The sequence below is a fragment of the Lampris incognitus genome, chromosome 16 (assembly GCF_029633865.1).
Source record: "Lampris incognitus isolate fLamInc1 chromosome 16, fLamInc1.hap2, whole genome shotgun sequence".
Taxonomy (NCBI): domain Eukaryota; kingdom Metazoa; phylum Chordata; class Actinopteri; order Lampriformes; family Lampridae; genus Lampris; species Lampris incognitus.
Window position 1 is genome coordinate 3,099,611 of NC_079226.1, and position 20,054 is coordinate 3,119,664.

Sequence of the window (20,054 nt, forward strand, 5' to 3'; positions counted from 1 at the left end):
CAAACATTTCATCTCCAGAAAACAAACAAAGCCCCCAGACAGTGAGAGGAGAGCACACCCCCAGAAATGGAAACAGGCATGTCTTCTTGTCACTCTGTACGCGGTCCTGTGTGGGTGATTGACAGATGGCGGTCCACTTTGTTTTGAGGACTGCTGGTTTTATTTGTAACGTGCAGGTCACAGGCAGGCGGTGTGTCAGGAAAAGATGCCCTGCAGGAAACACTGCAGGGATGGCGTTGTGTCCTGTAGCATAAACGCTTCTCTCAAGATTTTTTCTCTTCTTTCTAACTTTATTAGAAGGGGTTGGCTTTACAGCCCACCTTGAGAAGGAACACTTACTGCAAGCAGTCTGTCCTTCCTCACATCCCATCCACCTCTTCTGTCCACCTCTTCTGTCCACATCTTACATCCACCTCTTCTGTCCACCTCTTAACATCCACCTCTTACATCCTCCTCTTACAGCCTCCTCTTACATCCACCTCTTCTGTCCACCTGTTATATCCTCCTCTTACATCCATCTCTTACAGCCACCTCTTCTGTCCACCTCTTACAGCAATTTCTTCTGTCCACGTCTTAACATACACCTCTTACATCCTCCTCTTATATCCAGCTTTTACGTCCTCCTGTTACAGATTTCCGGTGTGACTGCTATTTGATGGACTGGTAACCTGAAACAGAGATTATTGACTATTCAGCATGTTACATTTGAAGCTGCGGAGGTGTGTCTCATGTATATGTAGGTCATTTTGTGGGTGTAGTCGGGCTGTGTTTGGTTTGTCTCATGTACGTACGTGTAGGTCATGTTGTGGGTGTAGTCAGGCTGTGGTTGGTGTGTCTCATGTATGTGTAGGTCATGTTGTGGGTGTAGTTGGTCTGTGGTTGGTGTGTTACATGTATGCATAGGTCATGTTGTGGTTATAGTTGGGCTGTGGTTGTATTCTGGAGCCAGTGTTCTGTTGAAGGTAGGAGGTGGACAGAAGACCTGTCTCTGTTAAGAGAGGTATAAGACAGGGTTGTCCCTTATCTGGAATGCTGTACTCCCTGGCCATTGAACCACTTTTATTTCAGCTCAGGCACGGGCTCCCAGGACTAACCTTTTCAGGGAACATCACCAATGCAGTTAGCTTATCAGCATACGCTGACAATGTCATGGTTTTCATAACATCTCAAAACGATCTACAATTTCTCAAGCAGAAATTGGCCTTATACGAACAAGGTTCCTCTGCAAAAGTCAGTTGGTCAAAATCTGAGGGTCTCTTGCTGGGGGAGTGGAACAATAAAGAAAAGCCGACATTACCAGCGGGGCTGCAGTGAAATACAGAAGGGATAAAATGCCTAGGTGTCTTTCTGGGCAGTGACCACTTTCTGAGCAAAAACTGGGAGGGTTTAATTGAAGAGGTCAGTGCCCGATTGTCTAGATGGACCTGGGTCCAGCCTCAGTTGTTCTATAGGGGGAGAGTCTTGATTGTTAACATAACGATTGCCTCGATGTTCTGGCACCGGTTTACGGTTGTAGAACCTCCGGACATGCCCATACGGGAAGTACAGAAGATGCTGGTGAACTTTTTCTGGGGAGGCTTTCACTGGACCAAGTCTGCTGTACTGTTCCTACCAGTGCTAGAAGGAGGCCAGGGCCTGATTGACCTCTGCAGTCGTATCATGGCTTTTCGCCTTCAAACTGTGCAGTGCCTTTTATACCATGACCAGCGACTCTGGAGTGAAACAGCATCTGTGTTGCTTCGGAGGGTTATGAACCTGAACTCTGACAAACACTTGTTCCTTCTGGACCTGGCTGGCATGGAGTTCACAACGACACCCTTCTATCAATCTGTCCTCCGCACTTGGGGAACGGTCTTACGCACCAACAGAGACTACTCCCAGCTCTATGGCAGTGTAGTGGAGGAACCACTGTTCCATAACCCACTGATACGCTGCAGGATGCTCAGCTCTGTAAGTGTACAGAGATCCCTCATAAGAGCTGGACTTACGAAGTTAGTGTGTCTCAGATCAGGAGGACAGTGGAAGACGGCTGGTACTTTGAGCCAAGAGACTGGCTTTAAATCTCTTCGTTTGATGGAGAGGTTGTTGGAGGAAGTGATCAGTGCACTTCCTGGCTTCTTCAGAGAGGCACTAGGAGCGGAGTGTGGAGAGGATCAGCCAGCTATGCGGCCTGTTTTTCCATCTTTGTCAATCCGTGCAGCAGTGGAGGAGCAGGAAGAAGTGAAGGGGGCCATTCTATCTTTCAAAACACCAGAACTGCATGACTTCTCAAGTACATCACAGAAGGCCTTGTACGCAGTCACTGTAAAGGTTCTCAACAGAACATCACTAGCCGGCGTGCAGGAGTCGAGGTGGTTGAGTGTGTTGGCACCAGGCTCATCCCCCAGGGGCAGCTGGAGGTCCCTGTACAAACCCCCCATAGAGAAACGTACTGCAGATCTACAGTGGAGGGTGGTACGTGGGGCTGTGGCTACGAACAGACATGTGGCACACATTGATCCTAGGACAGGGAGCCACTTCTCTTTCTGTAACGATGAGGAAACTCTACAGCACTTATGACTCAGATGTCCCAGGTTGAGCCCTCTTTTCTCTGTACTGCAGCAGTGGCTCAGAGGTTTAGGAGAGGTTCTAGCAGACAGCCTGTTTGTCTTTGGTCCGGGGTACATGGCAGCACAGTGCAGCCGTGTCACCTTGGTTCATTTTTGGCAGGTCAGGCAAAAATGAGCATTTGGCTTAGCAGAAGGAACAAAATGAAAGGCACAGGATCCACAGATGCTACACTCATGTTCAAGGGTCTAGTGGCTGCTCGGCTGAAAATTGAGTTCATGTTTTTCAAACTTAGTTCAAACTTGGAAGGATTTATTTCTATTTGGGGGCATGGGGATGTGCTGTGCACGGTAGAAAACCAAATGCTTCTTCTTAATTTCTGAAAAAATAAATAAATAGGGGAAGGTCTGTATCATTTTGTTTTTACTGTGTATGACAATTGTTGTGTTTTTCACTATGTATACGAGTATTTGTGTTAATGTTGTTATCTTGATGTGAATGAAGAATTGGAACATTAAAGGCTTGGTTAAAGGTCAAAGGTCTCTGTCCCGCTCTCTCTGTCTCTCTCGCTGTCTCTCTCTTTGTAAATCTGATGTTACTGACCATGTTGGTCTTTGTGTTATAATTTTCTTGTGATTTTTATTAAAGTTTTGCTGAAAGTCAAAAGTCTCTCTCTCTCTCTCTCTCTCTCTCTCTCTCTCTCTCTCTCTCTCTCTCTCTCTCTCTCTCTCTCTCTCTCTTTCTCTCTCTCTCTCTCTCTCTCTCTGTCTGTCTGTCTGTCTGTCTCTCTCGCTCTCTGTCTGTCTCTCTCTCTCTCTCTTGTCTCTCTCTCTCAATTCAATTCAGTTCAAAGGGCTTTATTGGCATGAAAGTTTTACAACAATGTTGCCAAAGCATCAAAAAAACAGTTTGAACGGGACACAATAACACTAATAATGAACATCAACACAACATTGTAACGATCAATAAAGAAACAATAACACAGCCATAGCAACAGAGAAACAGAAGGAGATCAAATGGTGGAGCATGGGTTGTAAGGAGACTATAGCTGTCATGTGTTATGCTGCTTGTCTCTCAGGCTGTCACATGACCTGACATATGTTGCTGCATCTATGAGCTGACACTGTTTTCCCCAAGTACATGTTGCATTTTGGTCTGGTCAGAGAGTGTGTCCAAGTCATGTTGGTCTGGTCAGAGAGTGTGTCCAAGTCATGTTGGTCTGGTCAGAGAGTGTGTCCAAGTCATGTTGGTCTGGTCAGAGAGTGTGTCCAAGTCATGTTGGTCTGGTCAGAGAATGTGTCCAAGTCATGTTGGTCTGGTCAGAGAGTGTGTCCAAGTCATTTTGGTCTGGTCAGAGAATGTGTCCAAGTCTTGGAATTTACATTTAATTTTTGTTAAGAGTTTTTGTCTTAAGTCTTCATATGTGCTACATTGTAGCAGGAAGTGTTGCTCTGTCTCCACCTGTCTCTCTGGACAGAGCTGACACAGCCTGTCCTCTCTGGGCAGCAGGTCTGCCTGTGTCAGCCAGTCTCTATGGCCAAGCTGTGATCTGAGTCTGTACATAGTCAGTGTCTTTCTCAGTTTCTGATCGGTCACGGTGGTCAGTAGTCTGCCATCGTGTACCGTCTGTTTAGAGACACATAACATTGAAGTTTGCTTTGAGTTTTTGTGATAGATGTCCAGTGGTTAATGTAATGTTCTTGAGCTATAATGTGGTTGGGCCAGATTGTGTGAAGGCTGTCCTGATGACTTGTGCTGTTGGCTGAGCTGAGCCTCAGGACCAGCTGGCTGAGGGGACTCCTCTCTTTGTTCTCCTCTTGGTAATTGAGAGCTTTGTGATGGTAGGAGTTGGGGTCACTTGCTTTTAGGTGTTGTTAGAATTTGATTGCTCTTTTTTGCATCGTTGTTAAAAGGGGGAATAGGCCCAGTTCTGCTCGGCATCCATTGTTGGGTGTGTTCCTGTGTACTCTGAAAATGCTCTTGCAAATCTCAGTGTGCAGGGTTTCGATTGGGCGTTTGTCCCATTTTTCAAAGTCTTGATTTACAAGAGGACCCCAGACTTCACTACCTTAAAGTAACATTAGCTCAATTATGGATTTGAATATGTGGAGCCATGTTCTAACAGGTATGTCTATGTTTGAAGACTTTTTTATAGTATAGAAAGCCCTTCTTCCCTTGTCTCTAAGATCATTAATAGCGAGATTGAAATTTCCTGTAGAGGTAATTATTAGTCCCAAATATTTGTAGCTGTGTGTGTGTTCTATGGCAGTGGAGCCTAGTAAGAACCTATTTGGGTTTCCCTGACACCTGGGTCGTTTCTGGAAGACCATAATTCTATTTTTTTTTTCAGATTAACTGTCAGGGCCCAGGTCTGACAGAAGTTTTGCAGATGATCCAGTTGCTGTTGTAATGCCATCTTAGATGGAGCTAATAATATTAGATCATCTGCAAAAAGTAGGCATTTAATTTCTGTCAGAGAGGGTGAGACCAGGGATGTCCGATTGTTCTAGTGATTTTGCCAGTCAATCAATGTGAATGTTAAACAGGGTGGGGCTGAGACTGCAGCCCTGTCTCACACCTCTATTTTGGGGGGAAAAAAATCTGTTTCTATATTGGCAATTTTCACAGGACATTTATTATTTGTATACATTGTTTTAATTATATCATATATTTCCCCCCCTACACGTTTTTCAATTAATTTCAGGAACAGACCGTTATGCCAAATTGAGTCAAATGCTCTTTTGAAATCTACAAAGCAAGAGAAAATTTTGTTCTTGTTTTGATGGACATGTTTATTAATGAGGGTGTGGAGGGTATAGATATGGTCTGTAGTTCAATGTTGTGATGTAAAACCAGTTAGACTCTTGCTCAGGACATTATGTTCACTGAGGAAGTCTTGCAGTCAGCTGTTTAGGATGCTGCAGAATAACTTCCACAGGTTGCTACTGACACAAATGCCTCGGTAACTGTTTGGGTCAAATTTATTTCCGTTTTTAAAGATTGGTGTGACAATTTCCTTGCTCCAGATGTCAGGGAAATGTCCAGTGCTCAGAAGGAGGTTGAATAATTTTAATATGGCAATGTTGAACTTATGGTTGCTAAATTTCAGTTTAATTTAAAACACCATCAGGACCACTCGCCTTCCTTGGTTGTAGGGTCTGGATCTTAGCCTGTAGCTCTTCTTCAGTAATTTTGGTAGTCTAAATGGTTCTGATTGGCTTTAATGGTTGATTCTAGGGTTTGTAGCTTTTCGAGATTGTTTTGGGCCGAATTCAGTTTAATAGTACTATACAGGTTTTTTCATTGGCTGACTTTTTTGATCTGAGATGCTGAAGCTTTTTCAGATTGGATGAATCTGCCGCATTGTCAAATATGTTGTTGATATCATGTACAGCCTGATGCAGGCCATCATTGTTGTGGGGCTATGAGGTGGAAAGAAAATGGTCTAATTTTTGATGTCTGATTGCATTCTGGTAGTCATCCTTGCTATTATTTGTCCATCTCTAAGGTTGTTTTGTATAGTCCAGTTTACCGGGTTCTGCTGCGTGAGGGTCTGTTACTATCTTTCTAATGTATAGAGTAATTCTACCATGATCAGATAAGGGTGTGTTTGTTTGGGCGCTGACTGTGAATGCTCTCAGACAGAAGGGGTCTAGGTCTGTGATATTGTAATCTACTGTGCTATTGCCAAGAAGAGAGCTGTGTGTGTAATGACCAAAAGAGTCCCCTCGAAGCCGACCATTGACGATGTACAGATCTAGTGTTTGACATAGCTGCAGTGGTTGGTGCCTGCTCTTGTTGACAGTTTTGTCAAAGTTGTTCCTGTGGGGATATGAGGGGAGGGGAATGCTGAATTGGCCAGGTATATGTTTGTCTCCTTGTGGGTTAAGAGTCTGATTCTAAACCTGTCCTGGCGTTAAGGTCTCCACAGATCAGTACACTTCCCTGTGCCTGGTAGTGACTGACCTTGTCTTCAAGAATTGAGAAACTATTTTCATTATAATAAGGAGATTCTATTGGGGGATGTATGCTGCACACATGAATATGTCTTCATCTGTACACACCACCTCTCTCTTTATTTTGAGCCAAATTGAAAATTCGCCTTTTTTGATTAATTTTATTGAGTGTACAAGATGTGCCTTGTACCAAATGAGCATTCGTCCTGAGTCTCTGCCCTGGGTCACTCCTTTCAGTTTGGTAGATGGGAACACTATCTCTCTGTAGCCTAAGGGACAACCAGTGGATATGTCTCCTCTACTCCAAGTCTCCTGAAAAATAAACACATCTGCATCTCCTAACTCTGGTAAAGTCTGGGGTCCTGCTTTTAAGGCCAAAAGCAGAGGACCTCAGACCCTGGATGTTCCAACATGAAACAACAAATGATTTAGTTTTCATTTCATTTTAGTTTAAAACTCAAAGTGACAGTTACATCAGTGTTAGAGAAAATGAGATAAACTCCTAAGTGTCAAAAAAACAAAACAATCTGTGGGTTGTCTACTTGTCTACTGTGGTACTCGACCTATCAAATGAGAGCAGAGCAGGCTGAGCTCTCTCTCTCTCTGTCTCTCTCTCTGTCTCTCTCTCTGTCTCTCTCTCTCTCTGTCTCTCTCTCTCTGTCAGGCCCAACTCATTATTCAGTCTCCAGTGTTGCTCACAGGGTTTATGCTACACTTGCCTTTTTTCCTTAAAGACCCGTTCCTCTGACTTCAATTCATTCAAAACCCATTACCCATCCAAATATGTAGTTTTACTACTACTACTACTACTACTACTACCACCACTACAAGTATTTAAACTCACACACCTTCATCACCTCTACTCCTTGCATCCTCATTCTATGCTTTTGTCGTCAAACTGTTGACGTGTGTCCTGCTTACATCAGGATCTCAAACATGACCAAAACATCCTGTTTTCTACCCATCATGCATTGCATGATGTCACTACCTTGCTTTAGTTCAGACTGTCATAAGATTGCTTTCACATCAGACGTGGCCCGTGCTGAGAGTGTTCTTAAACACAACCTTTGACAGGCTCTGTGGATTGGGGGTGTGCACGAGTCTAAATGTCCACTAATGTTGTCCCTCAGTCCCAGAGACAGGCTAGCAGAGTTAATTAGTGGTGGCTGACTGCAGGGAAGCAGCCTGTCCTCTGTGTCATCCCGCCGGGTTAAATAAAGGTTTAAAAAGCCATGATTGACTGTCATCTATTGAGCGTTCCTTCCTGTTCCCTCCCACAGCAGATGGTTGTCACGGCAATAAAAACTGTCGTGGCAACGGGCCAACAAACACAGTTGTCCGGGGAATATGCGACAGAGAGACAGAGAGAGAGAGAAGCAGAGGGACAGAGGGAGAGAAGCAGAGGGACAGAGAGAGAAGCAGAGGGACAGAGAGAGAAGCAGAGGGACGGAGAGAGTAGCAGAGGGAGAGAGAGAGAGAAGCAGAGGGAGAGAGAGAGAGAGAGGGAGAGAGAAGCAAAGCGATGGAGAGAGCGAGGGAGAGGGAGAAGCAGAGGGATGGAGAGACAGAGAGAGAGAGAGCGAGGGAGAGAGAGAAGCAGAGGGATGGAGAGACAGAGGGCGAGGGAGAGGGAGAAGCAGAGGGACAGAGGGAGAGAAGCAGAGGGACAGAGGGAGAGAGAAGCAGAGGGACAGAGGGAGAGAGAAGCAGAGGAACAGAGAGAGAGAGAAACAGAGGGACAGAGGGAGAAGCAGAGGGACAGAGGGAGAGAAGCAGAGGGACAGAGGGAGAGAAGCAGAGGGACAGAGGGAGAGAAGCAGAGGGACAGAGAGAGAGAAGCAGGGGGACAGAGGGAGAGAGAAGCAGAGGGATGGAGAGACAGAGAGACAGAGAGAGAGAGAAGCAGAGGGACAGAGGGAGAGAAGCAGAGGGACAGAGAGAGAAGCAGAGGGACAGAGAGAGAAGCAGAGGCACGGAGAGAGTAGCAGAGGGACAGAGAGAGAGAAGCAGAGGGAAAGAGGGAGAGAAGCAGAGGGACAGAGAGAGAGAAGCAGGGGGACAGAGGGAGAGAGAAGCAGAGGGACAGAGGGAGAGAAGCAGAGGGACAGAGAGAGAAGCAGAGGGATGGAGAGGGAAGCAGAGGGACAGAGGGAGAGAAGCAGAGGGACAGAGAGAGAGAAGCAGAGGGACAGAGAGAGAGAAGCAGAGGGATGGAGAGGGAAGCAGAGGGACAGAGGGAGAGAAGCAGAGGGACAGAGAGAGAAGCAGAGGGATGGAGAGGGAAGCAGAGGGAGAGAAGCAGAGGGACAGAGAGAGAGAAGCAGAGGGACGGAGAGAGAAACAGAGGGAGAGAAGCAGAGGGACAGAGAGAGAGAAGCAGAGGGACAGAGAGAGAAGCAGAGGGAGAGAAGCAGAGGGACAGAGATAGAAACAGAGGGACAGAGAGAGAGAAGCAGAGGGAGAGAAGCAGAGGGACAGAGAGAGAAATAGAGGGAGAGAAGCAGAGGGACAGAGAGAGAGAAGCAGAGGGAGAGAAGCAGGGGGCAGAGAGAGAAACAGGGACAGAGAGAGAGAAGCAGAGGGACAGAGAGAGAAGCAGAGGGACAGAGAGAGAGAAGCAGAGGGACAGAGGGAGAGAGAAGCAGAGGGACAGAGAGAGAGAGAGAGAAGCAGAGGGATGGAGAGAGAGAGAGAGAGAGAGAGAGAGAGAGAGAGAGAGAGAGAGAGCGCAATGAACCCAGTAGTGTAGAGCAAGAGAAAGAGGAACAGAGGATGAAGTACTGCGTGTGTGTGTGTGTGTGTGTGTGTGTGTGTGTGTGTGTGTGTGTGTGAGTGTGTGTGAGTGTGTGTGTGTGTGTGTTTAGACAGGATACTAGATGATAACACTGCCGGGGGGTGGGGGGGTCTTATCAGATGCTAACATGCAAAGATTAGCTGCACTGTAACTTCCTCCCCTGGGGGTCAGGGCTGGGGTGTGTGTGTTTATGTGTGTGTGTGTGTGTGTGTGCGTGTGTGTACGTGGGCCTGTGTGTGTGTGTGTGTGTGTGTGTGTGTGTGTGTGTGTGTGTGTGTGTGTGTGTGTGTGTGAGCTGTGCCCCACCAGGACAAAACGTGTTCAAGAGAACAGAGCCATGGGGAAACATATAAGTGGATCAGTCTTGACCCCCTGCAGAGGTCATGTAAGAGTCAGAGCTTAAGGGAATTGGTTTGGGTGGTGGTGGTGGTTGGAGGTGAGGGTGGCTCAGTGGACTGTTCTTCAAAGTATTACAATCCAAACAACACAAGTCCTCCAACAAACACAAGCTACAGCCACACCATCCCCTGTCATGCCATATCATTTCTGTTAGTGTGGGTGCTAGTGTGGATGTTTGTGTGGATGTTGTTGTGGGTGTGGGTGTTAGTGTGGATGTTGTTGTGGGTGTTGGTGTGGGTGTTAGTGTGGGTGTTAGTGCGGGTGTTGGTGTGGGTGTTAGTGTGGGTGTTAGTGTGGTTGTTAGTGCGGGTGTTAGTGTGGATGTTGGTGTGGATGTGGGTGCTGGTGTAGGTGTTAGTGTGGGTGTTAGTGTGGATGATGGTGTGGGTGTTAGTGCGGGTGTTAGTGTGGATGATGGTGTGGGTGTTAGTGCGGGTGTTAGTGTGGATGATGGTGTGGGTGTTAGTGCGGGTGTTAGTGTGGATGATGGTGTGGGTGTTGGTGTGGGTGTTAGTGTGGATGATGGTGTGGGTGTTAGTGCGGGTGTTAGTGTGGATGATGGTGTGGGTGTTAGTGCGGGTGTTAGTGTGGATGATGGTGTGGGTGTTAGTGCGGGTGTTAGTGTGGATGATGGTGTGGGTGTTGGTGTGGGTGTTAGTGTGGATGATGGTGTGGGTGTTGGTGTGGGTGTTAGTGTGGGTGTGGATGTGGATGTTAGTGTGGGTGTGGATGTGGATGTTAGTGTGGGTGTGGATGTGGATGTTGGTGTGGATGTTGGTGTGGATGTTAGTGTAGGTGTTAGTGTGGGTGTTAGTGTGGATGTTGGTGTGGGTGTTAGTGTAGGTGTTAGTGCGGGTGTTAGTGTGGATGATGGTGTGGGTGTTAGTGTAGGTGTTAGTGCGGGTGTTAGTGTGGATGATGGTGTGGGTGTTAGTGCGGGTGTTAGTGTGGATGATGGTGTGGGTGTTGGTGTGGGTGTTAGTGTGGATGATGGTGTGGGTGTTGGTGTGGGTGTTAGTGTGGGTGTGGATGTGGATGTTAGTGTGGGTGTGGATGTGGATGTTAGTGTGGGTGTGGATGTGGATGTTAGTGTGGATGTTGGTGTGGATGTTAGTGTAGGTGTTAGTGTGGGTGTTAGTGTGGATGTTGGTGTGGATGTTAGTGTAGGTGTTAGTGTGGATGTTGGTGTGGATGTTGGTGTAGGTGTTAGTGTGGATGTTAGTGTAGGTGTTAGTGTGGGTGTTAGTGTGGATGTTGGTGTGGATGTTAGTGTAGGTGTTAGTGTGGATGTTGGTGTGGATGTTGGTGTAGGTGTTAGTGCGGGTGTTAGTGCGGGTGTTAGTGCGGGTGTTAGTGTGGATGTTGGTGTGGATGTTGGTGTAGGTGTTAGTGTGGGTGTTAGTGTGGATGTTGGTGTGGATGTTAGTGTAGGTGTTAGTGTGGATGTTGGTGTAGGTGTTAGTGCGGGTGTTAGTGCGGGTGTTAGTGTGGATGTTGGTGTGGATGTTGGTGTAGGTGTTAGTGTAGGTGTTAGTGTGGATGTTGGTGTGGATGTTAGTGTAGGTGTTAGTGAGGGTGTTAGTGTGGATGTTGGTGTAGGTGTTAGTGCGGGTGTTAGTGCGGGTGTTGGTGTGGGTGTGGATGTTGGTGTGGGTGTTAGTGTAGGTCAGGGGTCAGGAACCTTTTTGACTGGGAGAGCCATAAAAGCCAAATATTTCTAAATATATTTCATTGAGAGCCATATAGTATTTTTAACGTATAATAAATTAAATATGTCTTACTTTTAATGTGACTTCTGGTGCTGCATGGTTTTGCTGATGGCCTTGTAGTCTGGTTCATACGTGGTGAGGTTGAGCTTCATGCAGGCGTTGAGGCTTCCATCAGTTAAACGTGAGCGTAGGTTGGTCTTAATGTTCCTCATATGCGAGAAAGACTGTTCACATGCATATGTAGAGCCAAACATGGTCAGTACGGCAATACTCACACGCTGCATTGTGTGGTATGTCACAGGAAGCTCGTTCCAAGTTTTAAGAATCAGCTGGTCTTCAGGTTGAAGATTTTTAATTTCTGTCCACTTGTGTTCCCTCGCCAGCTCTGCTCGCTGTCGCGCAAGACTTTCCAACTCTCCATTAAGTGACTTGAACTTACTCATCCACATGTCTGATGCCTTCAGGTCAGCAACTTCCAGCTCAAAGTCTCCGATAGAGACCCCGGGGATGCATGTCAGGTCGATTTTGTCCACTGCACACTCATGTGGATGAGTGATGAACTTGAAAAGACCAGTGCGCGCACGAAATTCTCCAAAACGTGCTTTGAATGACTGCAGGAGATTGGACGTAAAGCCAGCTAGCTGCTGGAGATCCAGATGTTGAGTGGAGTCACTTGCTAAGCATGCATCTCTAAATTGTTGCTGTCTTTCAAAGTGCAGAAGACGACCTGTTTCAATGTCCCTGAGAAAGACTTCCAGCTTGCTTTCAAATGCAAACACTGCTTGTTGAAGGGATGAGATTGTATTTCCAATACCTTGCATTTTCACATTGAGCTGGTTCAGATGGCCAGCTATGTCCACGAGATAGTGAAACTGCAGGAGCCAGTCAGTGTTGTCTAGCTCAGGATGCTTGACGCCTTTCATTTCAAGAAAAGTCCGGATTTCACTCAGGCAAGCTGCAAAACGGCTGAGCACCTTCCCCCTTGACAACCAACGCACGTTGCTGTGTAAAAGCAGACCGGGATAATGATTCCCAACTTCTTCTAACAGAGCTTTAAACTGGCGATCATTTAAAGCTCGGGCAACAATAAAGTTGACCACTCGAATGACCAGCGACATCACCTCGCCAAGCTCCTGGCCACACGTCTGAGCGCAAAGCGCCTCCTGGTGCAGGATGCAATGAAAACTTAGGATGGCTCTCTTTTCATGTTCACGGAGAAGCGCTACAAATCCTTTGTTCTTCCCCAACATACAGGGTGCACCATCAGTACAGACAGAAATAAGTTTATCCATCGGTAGTTTTTTTTCTTTAGCAAACTCCATGAAAGACATGAATAAATCCTCTCCTCTTGTTGTCCCTTTCATTGGCAAAACAGCCAAGCTTTCCTCACGCAGTGTGTCACCTGCAGCATACCTGGCAATGATACTGCACTGAGATAGATGGCTAACGTCTGTTGACTCATCTAACGCGAGAGAAAAGTATGTCCCGGCGTTTATGTCCTTAATTTGTGTTTCCTCGACTTGATTTGCCATCATGATGCTACGATCGTGCACAGTTCTTGCTGACAGGGGCATGTCTTTTATTCGTTTGATTATCTTGTCTTTATTTGGGAAGTCATCAAACAGTTCATTGGCCACATCAAGCATGAATGTTTTGGCATACTCGCCATCTGTGAATGACTTTCCATTCCTTACTATTGCCAAAGCCCCTGCAAAGCTAGCGGAATTCCCGTCACCTTGCTTGGTCCACACACGTAGTTGCTGCTGACTCGTCTGCACTCTCCGCTGTAGCTCCTCGCATGCCCTTTTCCTGCTGTCCCCCGCTGGAGATTTCCATGCAAATGAAGCATGGTGCGTATCGAAGTGCCGCTTTATATTTGACCGTTTCATCGATGCAATTTTATCATTGCATATTAGACATACCGCAGATCCTGCTCTCTCCACAAATGCAAATTCCTCTGTCCACGCAGCCTGGAATGCACGGTAATCATCGTCTTTTTTTCTTTTCGCCATCTTTTCCGTTACAAGGGTTGAAGCGGATAAACTAGTCGGCTATCTGATAAAATTGATTTCTTCACTTTACAATGACCCGGACATGCTTGCGAGCCATTGGTTCCCGACCCGACCCACGGGTGACCCGTGACCCGTGAAATTTATCTTCAAAACTAATTTCTGTTTACTTTAAAATGACACAGTATTATTAAGAAATATCGCAAGTATTTTAAAATCAGTTCCAAACTGATTTTTTTTTTTTTTTAAATGTCAACTCAAAATTGTCTGGGAGCCATATGCCGTCACCGGAAGAGCCATATATGGCTCGCGAGCCATAGGTTCCCGACCGCTGGTGTAGGTGTTAGTGTGGGTGTGGATGTTGGTGTGGGTGTTGGTGTAAGTGTTAGTGCTGGTGTTAGTGCGGGTGTTGGTGTGGGTGTGGGTGCTGGTGTAGGTCTTAGTGCGGGTGTTAGTGTGGATGTTGGTGTGGATGTTGGTGTGGGTGTTAGTGTGGGTGGGGAAGAGAAACAGGCGGTGTGTGTGTGTGTGTGTGTGTGTGTGTGTGTGTGTGTGTGTGTGTGTGTGTGTGTGTGTGTGTGTTTGCCCCAACCCCTCAGCAGGCATCACATAGTTAGTTGGAGGCAGCACTGGTCTGGGCTCAGCTGCTGAGTTTTGGCTGTGTGACTTATTTGGGTAGTGAGTCTGCTCTCAGATCAGCTGTGGTCTGTTAAATAAGTCACGTGAGAAACTGAGAAGAGCCGTACCAGAAGATGAATCCTGGTCTTTATGCAGAGGGAAGTTGTTTTCAAGAACTCTGGCCGAGATTGAGGCTTCCATCAGTATACAGAATCACTAAGGTAGATGATGAGTCACTAAGGTAGATGGTGAATCACTAAGGTAGGTAGTGAGTCACTAAGGTAGATAGTGAGTCACTAAGGTAGATAATGAGTCACTAAGGTAGATGGTGAGTCACTAAGGTAGATGGTGAGTCACTAAGGTAGACGGTGAGTCACTAAGGTAGATGATGAGTCACTAAGGTAGATAGTGAGTCACTAAGGTAGATAGTGAGTCACTAAGGTAGATAATGATTCACTAAGGTAGATGGTGAGTCACTAAGGTAGATGGTGAATCACTAAGGTAGATAGTGAGTCACTAAGGTAGATGGTGAGTCACTAAGGTAGATAGTGAGTCACTAAGGTAGATGGTGAATCACTAAGGTAGATGGTGAGTCACTAAGGTAGATAGTGAGTTACTAAGGAAGTTGGTTAGTCACTAAGGTAGATAGTGAATCACTAAGGTAGATGGTGAGTCACTAAGGTAGATGGTGAGTCACTAAGGTAGATGGTGAGTCACTAAGGTAGATGGTGAATCACTAAGGTAGATGGTGAGTCACTAAGGTAGATGAAGAGTCACTAAGGTAGATAGGGAGTCACTAAGGTAGATGGTGAGTCACTAAGGTAGATGGTGAGTCACTAAGGTAGATGGTGAGTTACTAAGGTAGATGGTGAGTCACTAAGGTAGATGGTGAGTCACTAAGGTAGACGGTGAGTTACTAAGGTAGACGGTGAGTCACTAAGGCAGATGGTGAGTCACTAAGGTAGACGGTGAGTTACTAAGGTAGACGGTGAGTCACTAAGGTAGATGGTGAGTCACTAAGGTAGATGAAGAGTCACTAAGGTAGATAGTGAGTCACTAAGGTAGATGGTGAGTCACTAAGGTAGATGGTGAGTCACTAAGGTAGATGGTGAGTTACTAAGGTAGATGGTGAGTCACTAAGGTAGATGGTGAGTCACTAAGGTAGACGGTGAGTTACTAAGGTAGATGGTGAGTTACTAAGGTAGATGGTGAGTCACTAAGGTAGATGGTGAGTCACTAAGGTAGACGGTGAGTTACTAAGGTAGATGGTGAGTCACTAAGGTAGACGGTGAGTCACTAAGGTAGACGGTGAGTCACTAAGGCAGATGGTGAGTCACTAAGGTAGACGGTGAGTCACTAAGGTAGACGGTGAGTCACTAAGGTAGATGGTGAGTCACTAAGGTAGATAGTGAGTCACTAAGGTAGATGGTGAATCACTAAGGTAGATCGTGAGTCACTAAGGTAGATGTTGAGTCACTAAGGTAGATGGTGAGTCACTAAGGTAGATGGTGAGTTACTAAGGAAGATGGTGAGTCACTAAGGTAGACGGTGAGTCACTAAGGTAGACGGTGAGTTACTAAGGTAGACGGTGAGTCACTAAGGTAGATGGTGAGTCACTAAGGTAGACGGTGAGTCACTAAGGTAGATAGTGAGTCACTAAGGTGGATAGTGAGTCACTAAGGTGGATGGTGAGTCACTAAGGTAGATGGTGAGTCACTATGGTAGATGGTGAGTCACTAAGGTAGATGGTGAATCACTAAGGTAGATGGTGAGTCACTAAGGTAGATGGTGAGTCACTAAGGTAGATAGTGAGTCACTAAGGTAGACGGTGAGTTACTAAGGTAGACGGTGAGTCACTAAGGTAGATGGTGAGTCACTAAGGTAGATGGTGAGTCACTAAGGTAGATGGTGAGTCACTATGGTAGATGGTGAGTCACTGAGGTAGATGGTGAGTCACTAAGGTAGATGGTGAGTCACTATGGTAGATGGTGAGTCACTAAGGTAGATGGTGAGTCACTAAGGTAGATGGTGAGTCACTAAGGTAGATGGTGAGTCACTGAGGTAGATAGTGAGTCACTAAGGTAGATGGTGAGTCACTAAGGTAGATGGTGAGTCACTAAGGTGGATAGTGAGTCACTAAGGTGGATGGTGAGTCACTAAGGTAGATGGTGAGTCACTAAGGTGGATGGTGAGTCACTAAGGTAGATGGTGAGTCACTAAGGTAGATAGTGAGTCACTAAGGTGGATGGTGAGTCACTAAGGTGGATAGTGAGTCACTAAGGTAGATGGTGAATCACTAAGGTAGATGATGAGTCACTAAGGTAGATGGTGAGTCACTAAGGTGGATGGTGAGTCACTAAGGTAGATGATGAGTCACTAAGGTAGACGGTGAGTCACTAAGGTAGATGGTGAGTCACTAAGGTGGATGGTGAGTCACTAAGGTAGATGGTGCACTGGTAAGAGCAGTATGGATTGTGGGATCATTGTTGGGTTATTGTAGATGGAAAAGTGTTGGGGCCATGAGGGAAATACTAACACATCAGAGAGTAGCGTTTGACATCCTGCAAAAAAGGTATCGGCTTTGGTACGTCATTAGTTATTTTTGAGGCCATGGTGCATGATGGGTAAAATTATGAGGCAGTGAAGATGGATTATAGTACTGCATGGGTGAGGCAAAAGAATACTCTGAGTAACCGGTTTACAGGAGGGGCTGCCTGATCCTGTCAGTGCATCAGCTGATGATTGCACATGGCATGAAACAGGCTTGTACTGTCTCATAAGGAATTTACTTGACTCACTGGATTTTATATATATATATATATATATATATATATATAGTAGCTTATTTTGGAAACTCAATGGTGTATGTATATATAATGTTAAAATATTATATATATATATATATGTTATATACATAAACATTATATATAATTTGCATATATAGAGTTTGTATATATAATTATATCTATATAAATTATATACATAATTTGTATATGTATAAAAGAGAAGCGCTTGTTGTGAAAAAGAATACAAAATTGCGTATTTGGGATTATTTTGATTGTAAACCAGATGAAACCAGCAGGACAAAGAACCTGAGTTAAAATGTAAACCTAGATTAAGTCATTTGCCCTCTTTGCAAACAAGCAGTGGCGGCAATAGGTTGTAGTTGTGATGTAGTCACTACAGTCACTGCCCTGTTTTGTGAAAGACTCATCAGAAACCAGTGCAACACAAACCTGCATGTAGCACAACTCAACTGCCAGTTCCTGTTCACACGCGCTTCAGACTGCACTTCCTGGACTCCTTATTCACCCAGAGCAGTTCTCCAGGAGGCAGGCCAGTGGATTAGCAAAATAAAAGGGCAAAAACCACCCAAAAGAAATCACCCACTACTGACTGGACCACTGACCGGACTGAAGCTTATCACTAGTTGCCGATATATTCGTCCCGTTGCCCATCCCGGCTGTCATCCACTCAGCTGTGTTTGTGTTTGTGTTTGTGTGACAGGTTTGACGACAGAGGGCCTGTACCGCGTCAGTGGCAACAAGACTGACCAAGACAACATCCAGAAACAGTTTGATCAAGGTAACACACACACACACACACACACCACAGCTACTACTACACTACATACCACACATGACATGACATGACATGACATGACATGACATTACATTAGTCATTTAGCCGACGCTTTTATCCAAAGCGACTTACAATAAGAGCATCATGTAACGTAGGAGATCAGGAGAACTACTGGTCATCAGAGGTCATAAGTGCATCTAAACAAGCATCTAAGAGTAAAACCAGTGCTACAGTAAAAGCACAAGAAACAGATTTTGTTTTAAATGAGTGAATACAACAGTAAGTGCTAAGAACAAGTAACAGGGTAGTAGTTCTTGAAGAGGTGAGTTTTCAACCTGCCCTGAAAGATGGGCAGGACTCTGCTGTCCTGACATCAGTGGGGAGTTCAGTCCACCACTGTGGGGCCAGGACAGACGAGCCGGGACCGGGTCGATCGGCAGCAGGGGCCTCTGAGCAACAGGGCAACCAGGCGTCCTGAGGCAGCAGAGCAAAGTGGTCGGGCGGGGGTGTAGGGCTTGACCATGGCCTGGAGATAGGAAGGAGCTGTTCCTTTCACTGCCCTGTAGACCAGCACCAGAGTCTTAAAGTGGATGGGAGCAGCTCCTGGGAGCCAGTGTAGGGACATGAGAAGGGGAGCTGTGTGGGAGAACTTAGGGAGGTTGAACACCAGACGAGCTGCAGCCTTCTGAACAAGCTCCAGAGGTCTGATGGCCGACGCCGGGGCGCCAGCAAGGAGGAAGTTGCCGTAGTCCAGCCGGGAGATGACCAGAGCCTGGATGAGCACCTGTGGCGTCTCGTCGGTGAGGAATGGGAGAATCCTCCTGATGTTAGAGAGGAGAAATCTGCAGGAGCGAGCAACCGATGCAACGTTTGCAGCAAACGACGGTTGGTCGTCCAGGATCACACCAAGATTCCTCGCAGTCCGAGTTGGCCTCACCACGGTGTTGTCATGGTGATGGCCAGGTCTCGGTGCGGGCAACCTTTCCCCGGGAGGAACATCAGCTCTGTCTTGTCCAGATTGAGCTTCAGGTGGTGTGTCACCATCCACTCCGAGATGTCAGTCAAGCACACAGCAATGTGTGTCTCTACTTGTGTGTCAGTGGGAGGGAAGGACAAGATCAGCTTTATCAGATCCATCCATTATCTGAACCACTTATCCTGCTCTCAGGGTGGCGGGGATGCTGGAGCCTATCCCAGCAGTGATTGGGCGGCAGGCGGGGAGACACCCTGGACAGGCCGCCAGACCATCACAGGGCCCACACACACACACCCACACACACCCACACACACACACACCCACACACACCCACACACACACACACACACACACACACACACACACACACACACACACACATTCACACCTATGGACAGTTTAGTACAGGTGGGTCACCTGACCTACATGTGTTTGGACTGTGGGAGGAAACCGGAGCCCCCGGAGGAAACCCACACAGACACGGGGAGAACATGCAAACTCCACACAGAGGACGACCCGGGACCACCCCCAAGGTTGGACTACCCCGGGGCTCGAACCCAGGACCTTCTTGCTGTGAGGCCACCGTGCTAACCACTGCACCACCGAGCCGCATCATACCACACCAACACATGGAAAATATCACAAAAACACAACTAAAAGACATACATCTGCACAAATACAGTGAAAACAATACACACCACAAAGTCAAACACACACACACCTGAATGTCCAGACTTGCGACCGCACACCCACATCTTCTTTTCTAAGGAATTGATGTAGTATGTTTTACTGATGTGTTATGTATGAAATCAGACATGGGCTGCTGAGTCAGGCAGACTCCTACATTTATGTCTCCATGCTCCTGGAGCCCTCTGATACTGGATCAGCCGTTCCATACAAACTGTAGAGTCCTGTGTCAGGGCAGGAACCTTTGGTTAGCCCCCCCCCCCCCCCGTTCTCCCAAATTGTACCCAGCCAATCACCCCACTCTTCCGAGCCGTCCCGGTCTCTGCTCCACCCCCTCTGCTGATCCAGGGAGGCTGCAGACTACCACATGCCTCCTCCCATACATGTGGAGTCACCAGCCGCTTCTTTTCACCTGACAGTGAGGAGTTTCACCTGGGGGGCGTAGCGTGTGGGGGGGATCACACTATTCCCCCCAATTCCCCCTCCCCCCTGAATAGGCGCCCCGACCGACCAGAGGAGGTGCTAGTGCAGCGACCAGGACACTTACCCACATCCGGCTTCCCACCCGCAGACACGGCCAGTTGTGTCTGTAGGGACGCCCGACCAAGCCGGAGGTAACACAGGGATTTGAACCAGCGATCCCCGTGTTGGTAGGCAACGGTATAGACCGCTACGCTACCTGGACCCCCCTGGAACTTTTGTTTTTAACTGTTGACATGGACGAAAGACTTTCAAATTGTACAGCAAGTCAAGTCAGTTTTATTTGTATAGCTCGTC

The 20,054-nt window shown here is 46.8% G+C and overlaps 1 protein-coding gene across 1 annotated transcript in view; it reads left to right on the forward strand.

The window, feature by feature from the left end:
• The window catches only part of arhgap5 (Rho GTPase activating protein 5), an 88,159-nt gene that overhangs the window by 49,910 nt on the left and 18,195 nt on the right, over positions 1-20,054 (forward strand). The window contains exon 4 of the mRNA XM_056296091.1: positions 17,540-17,617. Coding sequence (XP_056152066.1) covers positions 17,540-17,617 — 78 coding nt within the window. The remainder of the gene's footprint in view (positions 1-17,539; positions 17,618-20,054) is intronic.